Source organism: Melospiza melodia, chromosome 8 (assembly GCF_035770615.1).
Source record: "Melospiza melodia melodia isolate bMelMel2 chromosome 8, bMelMel2.pri, whole genome shotgun sequence".
NCBI classification, from domain to species: domain Eukaryota; kingdom Metazoa; phylum Chordata; class Aves; order Passeriformes; family Passerellidae; genus Melospiza; species Melospiza melodia.
The window spans coordinates 29814824-29827628 of NC_086201.1; the positions used below are offsets into that span (position 1 = coordinate 29814824).

At 37.9% G+C, this 12805-nt stretch overlaps 1 protein-coding gene across 5 annotated transcripts in view; it reads right to left on the reverse strand.

Moving 5' to 3' along the window:
• Nucleotides 1-1055: 1055 nt before the first annotated feature.
• MYO1B (myosin IB) overlaps nt 1056-12805 on the reverse strand; it is a 107575-nt gene continuing 95825 nt past the window's right edge. For all 5 annotated transcript variants that reach the window (XM_063162493.1, XM_063162492.1, XM_063162495.1 and 2 more), the window contains 6 exons: nt 12524-12658; nt 11584-11690; nt 9014-9146; nt 7375-7527; nt 6356-6483; nt 1056-3816 (listed from right to left, as the gene is read on the reverse strand). In XM_063162493.1, coding sequence (XP_063018563.1) covers nt 3693-3816; nt 6356-6483; nt 7375-7527; nt 9014-9146; nt 11584-11690; nt 12524-12658 — 780 coding nt within the window. In that variant the 3' untranslated portion in view covers nt 1056-3692. The remainder of the gene's footprint in view (nt 3817-6355; nt 6484-7374; nt 7528-9013; nt 9147-11583; nt 11691-12523; nt 12659-12805) is intronic.

A 12805-nucleotide genomic window follows, 5' to 3' on the forward strand; every position in this document is an offset into this window, starting at 1 on the left:
ACTAGAGATTCCCTCAAATTCACATTGCTCCACATTGGTGTAAGTTCTCGGCATCCCCAGACTCCTGTCCAGTTCTGTCTTTGAAACATTTGTTGGGAAGTTCTAATGCCCAAAGCAGCACAGGTGTGCCCATCTCCCGTCACCATCACACTACATGACAATCCTTTAAAAATAATCATGATCATTTCCTACAGAATATGGAAAATATTATGTGTTCTTCAAGATTAAGGATCTAAAAACTTAAGAATTAACAGTGACATTTACACAGACTGAGGGAAAATTTTCTCCTTTCACATAAAAATTTTGAATTCAGTCTTCCTTTCCCCCCCCCAGAAATGCATAGAAAAGGCTTTCATTTTGCCAAAGGAAAGGAACACAAAACTGAATATGCTTTTCTTGATTTTACATTTTAGTTTCTTCCATAATTTGTATGGTGAACAAAAATATTAAAAAACAATCAGGATAGAATTGTTAAGCACAAAAGGAGAGGAAACAGATCACAAGACATAACACATGGAATACGACAGGTTTGGGGCACAAAGCCATTTTTAAAAACCAGGTTTAACTGGCTATAATATTGTTCTCAGGCAAATTGGTCTAAAACCTAATGTTAGAAAAGTTGATTTTGTAGAATTTTCAGCAAAAATTGTGATGAGGAAAGGACTGAAAAATGTTACTGTGAATCACTGAGGCTGCCTCTTAAGGAATCACATACAAAATAAAAATTTCTTCTTTCTTCATGTCACACCAGTGTTGTGTACAATTAATCTAAAACCCAGTCACCTGCTCTTTTCACAGTAAGAAAGATACGGATATAGAGAAAATATAGGTCTAAGAACAGAATTTTATTTGATTCTAGAAAGCATCATGCATTATTTTTTTTTCTTAATGATCCTTGCCCAGATTTGAGATGAAAGAATAGCAGTTACAAAGTAAAAGGATGCAAAAGTAAGGTTAGCACCATAGGAGGAATACTCTTCTCTTTACAACTCCATTTGACAGACAGTGATAAAAGAAAACAGAAGAAAGGGACAAAAAAAATAAAAGCTAGGTAGTTAAGTGACCTTGCATTTTTATTTTCAACATCCAAGATACTTAAATCTAAACAGCAAGATACCATGGCTCTCTGAGCATTATCTAATAACTCATGTTCAGCAAAACTTGCTCTGTACATTGAGAAGTATTCAAGAGTCAAAAGATAATTGTCACAAAGTACCAGCTAATGTGCAAGGTAGAAATTGTTGGAGTCCAGAAAAAGAAAGGAAACAAGAGAAACCAAGGTGAGGAGTTTGTCCCTCTTCCAGTCTTTTGCAGGTATGGCTATTATGACTTGCTGCAAAGGTCAATAAAATAGAAGGGATGCATACTGGGATGGGACAAAAATCATAATACTATCCTGTAATACCCTAGTTTCATGGGCCACATATCCAGATGTTCTTAATCCACACTCTCCCATTTCTTACCTGCAAGAAACTACAGAATTACATCCGATTTCAAATGTTTGTTTTCCTTAATTTTTTGAATTAATTTTTATAATTTTCTTCATGCGGTTCTTACTGTAAGGTTTCCAAGAGAGTGAACAGTTTAACCAAATCTCCAATCTTCCCCAAGCAGAAATTCTAATACAGGATTTAGGAGTTTTAAATGCCACATTGTCATCATTATGTGCTGCCTTCTTAAGGCAATGGAATAATTCCTTTCAAGTACCATAATTTTGCATCACAAATCAATTTGAAAATCTCCTTCGCAAGCATCTGTAATTGCAATACATATAAAATTATTTAAATTTTATTAAACTATTAACCTGACTCATTTACCAGAAGAAGGGTTTGAACTACAACTATGAGGAAGAGGCAGCTTTTTGTCAGTTTGGGAAATACATATTTTGATTGTTCCCACCTTTCAAAGTCACACATATGGACTTTTAACAGCAACATTGAAGCATCCTGTTAAAACAACTGCTTTGTACCCAAATCATAGGAAAACCATTTAATCCCAAAGCAGAGGGTGGTGTAACCCAAACAGTTGTATTTTTCAGACTAATAACCATTAGCACTTGAACACCTATTGCATTAAACACTGTTTTAACCTTGAACTATCCAGAGGAGCCTTCGTCACATCACCACCACGAGTGCTACATCACATCCCCACCGGGAGAGGAAGGAGACTCTGAACTTTTCTTTCTCTTTCTTTTATTTATGCTTGGACTTCCAGCACTGCACATCAGATAGCCAGGGTCTTAATCTGTCCTATATCAGGCTGCAAAAATACAAGGCGCTTTCTCCACAAATCACAGAGTCACATCCCACAAACCCTTCACGTGAGCAGTTCCTTCCCTCTGGAAAAGCATCTCTCCTCTCAAGGATTTCAGCTAATGCTTCTGGCTTATAAAAGATTAAGTGCAATCAGTTACACTGAAGGTTTATAATGCGGCCCTTGATTGTATTTTCTGTGCACGCATTTACATCAGGCACGCGAGTTATATAAAATAGTTTGGAGTACAAAAATATGGTTATAACATAGGAGTACCAAACAGCACAGAATTAGAACAGTTTTATTACCATAATACCAATTTATATACAGACCCCCAAATTAAGGATTTTTTTTCTTTTTTTTTAATTTTAAGTATTCTTCCCAAATTGACAACTGTAGTGTACACTCTATAAACTGCAAATTAACAACACAGATCTATTTTAACCCCTACATTGTCTATGCAGTCTGCACCAATCCGCTCTCTTCCACACAAAAGTGTATTATAAATAATCTCACAAAATGTCACGTATGTTTTATTGCACATTGTACATGCCAATATTTAAAAGAAAGGCTCAAACCTTTCACTTGATAACTAACTGTTTAAATAACTAGCATTTACTTGTGTTATGAATACTATTGCATTCTTCAGGCTCTAATCCTAACTCATAATTTAAAAGAAGAATTGCAGAACAGAAAATATGCCTTGAACTTTATAGCTTTTGTGAAAAAAAGAAAAAGCTTCTTTAATTCTGCTGATCTCTACTTTATAAAGTCATTAAAAACATCTGACCTAATTAAAAATGCTGTTTCAAAATCTCTGCATGTTTAACTATAAAATTATGCATGTAGCTGCTTGTGCAATCATCTATTCCTTCTATTTTGCAGAATTAGATGTCTCTGTGCTGCACTGACCGGAAGGTTGAGTTACACAGGTCCTGGTGTGAGCTGCAGGAGTTGTTTTATCAGCCTCTGCTCTGCTGGTCTGCACAGGGGCAGGACGTGAGGAGCCTGACAGACACCTGGACAGCTTGGGATAAAAGGACACTGGGCACAAATGGCCACCCAGCATCAAGGCCATGTATAATTCCTGTTAAACAGATCTCTAGACTAAGGAATACGAGTAAGTTACCATTAATATGTGGGTTTATGATATGCTGCACTAAAATATGGCTGCTAAACAAAGAGAATGATTGGTTGTATGACAGATATGTGCCAGCTGGTAAAAATGCCTCACCGGATAAAAATCTGCGTTTTGAGGGTTAAAACTCTGGCATGAACAAAAAGATTTCAAAGTCGATCGATCCAATGTTTTGCCAAGGGTTTCTAAAGCTATTAGCCATCAACAGCTCCAGAAAAGGATAAAAATAGCAAAACCAAACCACTAAAATTGCACTATTACAAAGAAACAAGTCCATGAAAGGGAGAGTCACCAGCTGCAGTTAAGGGACAGCCACTTCGAGAAGCCGATTGTTTTTTCGCTTGCATGTTGGGATGTTGCCATTCTTCTGGCTGCCTTGTATGAACTTCACACACACTTTGTCTTGTTTGAACTGGACCAGGAACCTAAGAGAGGGAATGGTAAAAACTTCAGTTAAGTGTGGAGAGAAAAAAAAAAAAGAAACACGAGGAGTGGAAGCCTTTTCCTGTTGGTTCTAAGCATCACTCCAAAAGATATCATTTTCAGCTCTGTATTAATAATAAAGAGTTGGGGGATAGATAAAAAAGCCATAGGTTATGGTATGGCTAGAATTTCCTTCAGGTTGTATCTCTTAATGATTGCTATTGGCCTATAACTGTGGACATTTTACAAGTTAGTTTGCTATTCCTTTAGAAAAAAAGCAGTTTGAAACAGAATTTCTCTTGTACCAGAAATGCAGCAAAGACAATTTCCAACTACTTCACTGTTGGCCAAAGGGACTTCTCTGTTTTCATGGAAGCTCAACACTTCTGCAGCAACATTGGGAGTTCTCTTCTTCTTGATTTATGCTTAATTTATTACATCTGGTATTTCAGCAGCTCTCATATGTCTAATCCTTAGTCAGCCTTTTATAGCCCCCTGCTCGGCAACTGGGAAAAGTCACTTCCTGCCCAGCAATCTCCAAATTTAGACATTTTCTACAGTTCAGGGCAAATTAATCTGGATTTGACTCTTCACTTTTTACTGGAAGGGAAATTTCACTGAATGTGGAGAATTGTTTTTAAAAAAAAAACACCACCACAAAAACCCAACGTGCTCCTGCAGAGCCTCAAACCCCTCACGGATCTGGATAGTGAGATTAAAAGCCATAAGCAAGGCAGTGCTGCCTCTTGGCTCACATGCAGTGCTTGCTGACCTAAAAAGTCCTTTGTAATACAGCCGATTTTCCCTTTTAGCATCCTTAAAAAGTCCTCCAGCAGAGGCCAAAAACTTCAAAGAATTTGCTCTGCAGCCGGAAGCCACAAATCAAGCTGACGGCAGAGCTCAGGGGAGGAAGTGGCCTCTGCTGAGCCGAGCTGCCCTTGGGTCCTGCTTTCCTGCTGCACAGCCCAGGCACTCAGAGCTTGCTCAGCACTGCATTTCTGGGGTGCAGCACTAAGAGCTGCACCCCAAAAATGTGTGCAGCTCCTACAGCTATTGTCTCGTCAGCAATGCTGCATTTTCCTACAGCCTCTGTTCCGACATTATGCCTGTGAATGGTGTGTCTCCTCCTCAACAGAGCCCTGCATCAACAGCACTCTTACATCAGCTCTCTTCCCAAAAAGCAGAGTAGTCAAAATAAGGCCACATCTTCTCCTCAATCCCTAGTTGTGCTTGTGTCTAAACTCTAGCAGGGAGAAGATTCCTACTTCATCATCAGCACAGATGGGACTGTGAACAGCTTAAAATTATTTAGTCTGGATAAACTCAATAGCAGTACACACATGAGTGTTTTTAATCTGCAAGAGAAGAAACAAAAACCACATCCCAAGAAGCAAGACTCCCTGAAAGCAGGCTGTTTTCCAGACCTAAGGCAAGCAGGCTGTCCAGACTAGTGCAATGCATGCTTAAACTTAGCTTTAGTAGTTTATGCCTTTGTAGCCCCCCTTAAACTAGAAACTTACTGGGGATAGCCACACTCTTTTAGAGACTAAAAACCACATACTCTTGAGGAAATTAAATGACATCTGGTAACAGAACAAAGGAAAATGGCAGATTTTATTTTCAAGGAAAGAGCAAAATTAGCCTTTTAATAAATCCTCAAATCTGAACAGATACAAACTGTACCCACTATCATTACTCTAGAACACACACAGCATGGTGTAGCCAGAAAAAATGGTTCAGTTTTTGCGTACAGGAAATTTACTTCACCATTGTTAAAGGGCTCCAATTTTTCTTCTTTATTCAAAGTGAATAAATCCACCTAATCAACATTACTGAAAAGAGGGGCCACTTCACAGAACAAAAGTGGCACATGGCAATGGTGGACTAAGTGGGAGACTCTTACTCAGCAAACTTTAGGAGCTCACAAAAAATGCCATTATTCCATAGCTAAAAACACCGCAGTGTTTATTTAGGACCAAAATCTGAAACTGTCTCAATCAGAAATAAATATTATTTTGAGATGCAGACTTTTCATTAAACAAAGCTTTTTTACAACCAAAACCCTCCAACAATAGGTTGTTACAAATTCACAAGAGAGACAGAGCTTCATAAACCTACACTGGATTGGGGACAGGCTTTGTATTCTTTCTGGGTTGTTTTCAGAAGAACTTGGCACCTAGTGTCCACTCTAATCTATAAATATCTCACAGTAATCTGTGAACTTTTCAGTCACATGCAAAATTGTTCTCTCAAATGTAGTAACTCTTGATTATTTCTACAGCAGCAATTGTGCTTCACAGCCCTGTTTGAAACTACTTTAACAAAAGCCCATTTTCTGTAATGACTTTCAGGGACGTAAAAGCCAAAATGAATACTATAAAAGAGCACGCACTGAAAACTGGATCCTTCTTTACAAGTATTCTGTCAGGAGAAAAGAAGTATTAGCTACACAACAGTGTTTTGTTATTCTGACACCAGATACTTGACTTTTTAGCATGCTGCACTGAAGCAAATGTACTCTTAAGCAAACAAGAAACATACTCATCAGATATCTCAATGTTGAGCTTCTGTTTGGTTTGGCTGAGGGTAGTGCGGTAAAGTTTAGTGGCCATTTCAATAAGGTGATCGCTGCTGAGCAGGAAATCTCCTTTGCTGGCAGCTTCTGAACCCTGAAACAGGAAGGAAAACAGTTAGGACTACCAAAACCTTGAGTGTGGTTAAATGGCAGCCAAGCAGGAGGGTTTATAAGGAGTCTTCTCTTCCCAGTTTAAGGAAACATCAATCTTTTTTTCTTGCAAATTAAATAGGGATTGCAGTGCAGTGTATAGGATCAAAATACCATTTGCACCCAAATAATCTACAAATCAGGTGAGAAAAGTGAAAAAAAAATCCCTTCTGGTCCTAAAGGAGGGTCATCTTCATTTTCCTACAAAATGTAGTGTTTCTGTATCCCTTGTCTGGATACATCACAGCAAGCTTCCAATACTTGTGGAAAGGAACAAAAGCAAATTACCAACACCAGGATTAGGATGATGGCAGTGAGTATGAAAAGACACTGTATATAACAGTCTTCAAATTCATTTAGGCTAGAATACAGATGCCAGCTTAATGATTTTAGCAGAGCAATGGTTACAGTGTAGTGAGGCAAATATAGCACTGAGCTAAGCTCTTTAGAACTGAGTAACAAATTAACTGTGTCTCAATGTAGACTTCTTGGCATCCCATAAAGAAGAGAGAAATATTCTACCAGTATATGTAAGGAAAGCACTGGCACAAGGCACCTGAACCATATTACAAGTGGAAAACTCTGATCCTGAAGAGACTGCAGTGAAACAAGAAGTCTGATTTTCACAGTTAAATGATCATTCATAATGTAATAAACTGTTCTCATTTGGCTTCAGTAGCTTTAAATCAAAGGTTTTTTCAGCTATGGCAAAGTTCAATAAATTTCTAAGCCTACAAGCTAAACCCCTCTGGTTTAATGCTACAAGATAATTAACAAACAGGTTTCACATCACTGCACACAAAACATATTATTTAGTGATGGAGTGGTAACAAACCTCCTTGAGGTGCACTGCAAAGAATCCATCATTTTGGGAGCTCATGGACACTTTGGTAACATCTCCCAGTGGAACCTCTGACTTGATAGTCCCAGATTTTTGATCCGCGAGCAGAACGTTGTTTTTGGTTAATAAGAAAATCCTGGATGCAGCCTGTGAAAATGCAAAAATGCAGATCATTGTCCACGTGAGGAAGAGATGGTTTTCACTGAGCACCTACTAAGACTCCAAGGAGTTCACAGAGTTAAAAAGCTTGGCCCACATTAGCAAATGTGAACATTTGATGTTCAGTAAAAGCTGCAGATCAGTTAAAATCAGCTCAGATTTATTTATGTGTCTAATTATAGACTGAGAAGCTTAGCTCATTTTGGCACATATGCTTAGGTATAAACAGTTCCTTTAATTACTGGCTTACAGCTGTAAAATTCTGAAAGTCAAACTCTGAAACTATGCAAATCAGGATAACCTCATTTCTTATGCTCTTTAAATCTCCAGGAAAATCATCACACACTAAGTCTCTACATTGAGCATTATTCACCAAACGATGATGCAGAGCAACACAAATCGCCTAAGTACTTTTCAGAGTTATGTTCTCCTCCCTTTATCTCTTGGAATTACCCTTTAGGAGGATAAGCATTCCTATTTTAAAAAGACAAATATTTTTAAAGCATAAAATGCGTGTTCTTAAATTTGTCTTAGAAAATAGTAAGAAAGAGAAATGAGAACTTAATCCACATACACATTTTTCTCCTGTAAACTTTAAAAGAATAAAATCTTTATTAAAATTAAGAAGGAGCTGCCTTAAGCACATAGAACCATAGCTCATTTTTTTTTTTTAATCTTGAGAGCTGTAGCCTATGAAAATACAGGAAAGATATTGTCTTCATTTAATTAGTTTCTTCTAAACCAGAAAATTAACTTGGCATCAACAATGGGCAACCTAATTTCACTCCTGGAAATGCACAAATGACATCTACATCTGAGAAGCTGACATCTACTGCTTCTAATATTCAGACAGATACGGTGAAAGCAATTACATTTACTAAAGCAGAATAATACTTCCTGTTTTAATAAGTATAATTTAAATGCAAAATGTGTTCTATGTTGGCAGAATAAAAAGGTACCCCCCATATTTAACAGCTTTATTCAAATGATACAAGAAACTTGCCTCTTCCTTCCAAAGAGCTTTGGAAGACAGGTAAAGCTAGCAGAGTATGCCACTCATAATTTTAAAAGATAATAAAATTTGATAATCAGAGCTTGACTGACAGCATGGACTTTGAAAAATTCAGTTTTCTAAACACTTGAGTAAGATACTCTCCAAATGTTTATTTTCTTTAATTGGCAAATAGAAGATCTTAGCCGAGTACAGAGATTACATTTAGTTGTGACACAATACAGTCTGTTACCAGCTGATGAGATACCTTTTTTGTTTGGAAAAGTCACTGGAAACCACAAAACAAGATTTTAGTAATCATTATGTAAATTGAAAAGAGGTTACATAAAACCAACATTTCCAGTCTTGCCCTTAAAAATATGCATTATTTAAAAAATCCTCAGACTATTATGAGTCTCGCTTTCAATGTATTTGTGCCAAAAATGATCTACCCTTCTGGATAAATCAAATGCATGTGATTACCTTCCCATTGGCTCTATTGATCTTATTGACAACTTCTGCAATAATGATCTTTTCATCCACGGCATCTTTGAGCTTTTTGTACTTGGGGTTCTCGCTGATCTCCAGGTAAGCCCCTTGGAACGGCTGCCCCACACTGCAAAGGGAACACGAGTTAAACTCAAACCCCAGGCAAGAAGCAAACCTGACACCAGCACAGGCCTCGTGAGGAGATGCACCAAGTATCATTTTCAGTGATGGTGAATGAAGGGAAAGTTATCACCAAAATGGGCCCAATTGCTGTGGATATCAGACACGTGAACATCCTTACATGGGCAGTCAACTGTAATTTGAAATCACCCAGTGAGAGCCTCTGTGAAAGCAGAAAATAAAACCCCAGTAGGAGTGAGACGCTATTGATGCTGACAGGCAGGACTTCAGTGACAGACATGAACTTGCCTTCAAGATCTGCTGCGTTTGTGAAACATGCAGCAGCTCCTTGCTGATCTGCTGCTCTTGCAAACTCCCCCATCTTTACACACCTCGGGGTGTTAAAATAAGGGCTTCACTACAGACCAAGAACTGATGAATTGTCACTGCTTGCTTCATTTGCAAATCACTTTAAAAATGGTGATTTAACTTCAGTCAAAGCATTAATGCAAAGCTTTGCCAAGACTGGAGCCCAGGAGAAACCAGTGCATTATGTGGAACACCACTGCCTTTGCCATTGCATCTCTGGCACACAGAGAGATGGGAAAGAGGAGGAAGGACACTGGAATTTTAGTACCCACAAGTCCCTCTTTCTCCTTAAATAATTATACTGCAGACAGAAAATTAGCCACATCCTATGAACCATTATCATACTAATTAATCAGAAACTTTATACAGTAATTTTCTCTACCCTTAGGCCTATTAAAAAAAACCAACAAAACAACAGTAGGAGCTAATCAGCTCTGAATACCAGACAAAAAGAGATGGAAATGTTTCTAAATGAATGCAGGGCAGGGAAAGCATTCCAGCTTTCCACCACGTTGGAGCTTTGGGGTTTTTTGGTTTTTATTAATTAGCAGTATGAAACCATAGTCAGCAAAAGAGTAGATTCCATGTGGACTTCATCCCTGACCAAATGATGACAAGTCATAGCTAAAACTAAAATGAATCAACAGTTCCCTTATCACATATACCACTTAAAAATGTCTCGGATAAAAATGACTCTCATATATATACATATATAAATATATATATGGATATAAATTTTTTAAAAATATCTGTGTATGTATTTTGCTGTAGGTTATTTCATTGTTCAGCCTTGGTGTAAAAAGTATCAAACCATGGGCTTAAAGAGAATTCCTTCCTTTCCAAGGAGCTCTATGCTGAGCAGATGCATACTGACTAAAACCTAAGAAAACCTGCTTGCTCATAGGAAAGTCCAAAGGCCCCATCTTTCTCTTTTCCCTGCAGCATAAAAAGACATCCCAAAGCAAATAAGGAATAAACCACAAGCTAGCATATATAGCCATTAAATAAGTGATCTACTGAAGGGGAAAAAAAGAGAAATGTACACTGAGCCCATTACAGGAAAACAGGAAATGTCTCAATAAAAAAATGACACAAAACCAAGGAAACACACAAACAACAAGCAGAGCTTGTCCATGCATGGAACTGTTCCCATAAACTCTTGCAGACTCCTGTTCCTCCCTCTGCTGAACCTTGCTTCTCATTCTATTTGTTCCTGCTCAGCTCAAACTACAGCTTCTAAGAGAAAACTCCCTCGAGATGGACAAGATGGTTGTTTTCAAGAAAAAACACAATTTATAAACTTGTATTCACTCAAAAAGTATAAGCCAACTTATATAAAGGACATCATATCTCTCTTTGCTAGTTTTACTGCATAGCAAAAGAAGTGTATTCCTTAAATAAAATTAGATACTACTGCACTTTTTTGAATAATGCTGGCTCTGTAGATAGGAATGACAAGAATCTGTCAGTTTGAAAGAACTCAATAATCTGAGAATCCAAAATACTTATTTGCAGAGATTTCACATTATTAAAAGAAAAAAAAAAAAGAAAAAAAATTAAAAATGGAAACAGAAATTTCTTTTAAGTTTCTTTGCAAAAAGATATGCACCGGTGTATCTAACTATTAAATTACTTTAAGTTTGAACACAGGAGAGCTCCCCAGCACAGCTCACCTGGGAGTGAGTGACATTGTCACTTACAGCCTTCCAGCTCACTCTACTTTTATTATTGCAGAAAACAGCCTGAAGGCAATGAGGGGAAAGGGTGAAAGTTGTTCCCACCTGCAAGTTCCCCAAACTTGTAAGGCACAAGTGGGTCAAGGAGGGTTAGAACAACAAGCCACCATGGATTTTGGGCAGAAGTTCTTGCTATCACAGGACTGGTGGCTGTAACAACATCTAAGTTTGCTTCTAACTGAGATCAGTTTTCAGGATGGTAAAGGCAAATGATGGAGGGAAGTTGTCAAGCAAGGAAAATGCACTTTCCTGCTCAAGATGAAATCTTGCTTAGTTTCCCAAATCTGTGTAAGGATATTGAATTTCTTGTACACTAAAAGCAGCAGAATCAGTCATTACCTGGCTGGATATAAAGCCTTCTTGTCCTTGAAAAGTTCACTTGCTTCCAGTTTTTCTTCATAGATAAGCTTTTGCTGATCTGTGAACTGATCTCTGTACTTTTTACACTACAAAACAGGATATATTAAACAAACCATAAAATCATCTTTCCCAATCTCACAGCACCACAGACTAATGTTTGCTCATTGCTCAAGATGCACATTCTTTGTATGCTTCCGAAGTGATTCAGCTCCATCCTACGTGCCACTGATAACAAGCAGGGGAGGTGTTTATCTCCTCACCCATTCTAGATACTTTTGAATTACATCAGAAAGAATATATAAAACATCTCCTGTAAGTATGAACATGAGCCTAATCCATGAGACCCATTCATCGGAAGAGTGTGCTAAAAATGTTCACAAAAATATGCATACAGTTCCACAATTTTGGAAGTTTATGTAGGCAGAGGAAGAAAAAGACACAGCTGACAGGGTGAGTTTTGCAGGCTCAGAAAGAAAAACTGTTCCTTGACAATTCACAGAAAACACGGCCCACAAGATCAGTAAAACATCCCATCAGCACTCGTACAGATTCTCGCTGTTCTCTCCGTCCAAGGATCCAAAACAAATTTCAGCTAACCACAGCTCATAAGTAAAAAATTCCACCCAGCACTTCCAACATTGGTCTAAGTCCTGGCCATGGACACAAGTATTACAAGCTATTAATTAACGGGCTGATGGCAGGAAGCAAACTTCTCTGCCTAGCCCCAGAAAGGAGCAGCCAGGATAGTTATATCCCTTACAGGCCAAGGCAATGATCAAAAAACCTACTCCTTCCAAAGAAATAAAATTATCCTGGCTGAAATCGAAGGAAACACATCCTAAAAATAGACCCTTTGTGAACAATATGTTGAAAATCATGGGAAGAAGTTCTGCACAGACTGGACCAGAATGTGTCCTACCCTCCACAAATGGAAAATCCTCTTTAGCTCCTTGTGAGTTGATTCCAAGAAAAGGTAAGGCCTCGCTGGCCAGTTTTTATCTATTGGTGATAAAGAAGGCATCTTATTCTTCATTTCCAAGAAGTATTTTTGCATCTGTGATAAAATTGAAGCAAGATGTTTTATTAACGTTAGAATATCAGAGTTATTGAAGTTTGCAAGGAAAAGCAGATGCTCTGTGATTAAAAAGCACAGTTACCAAACTGCAACTCTCAGCTCTCATAAACCACAATATGGATTTTT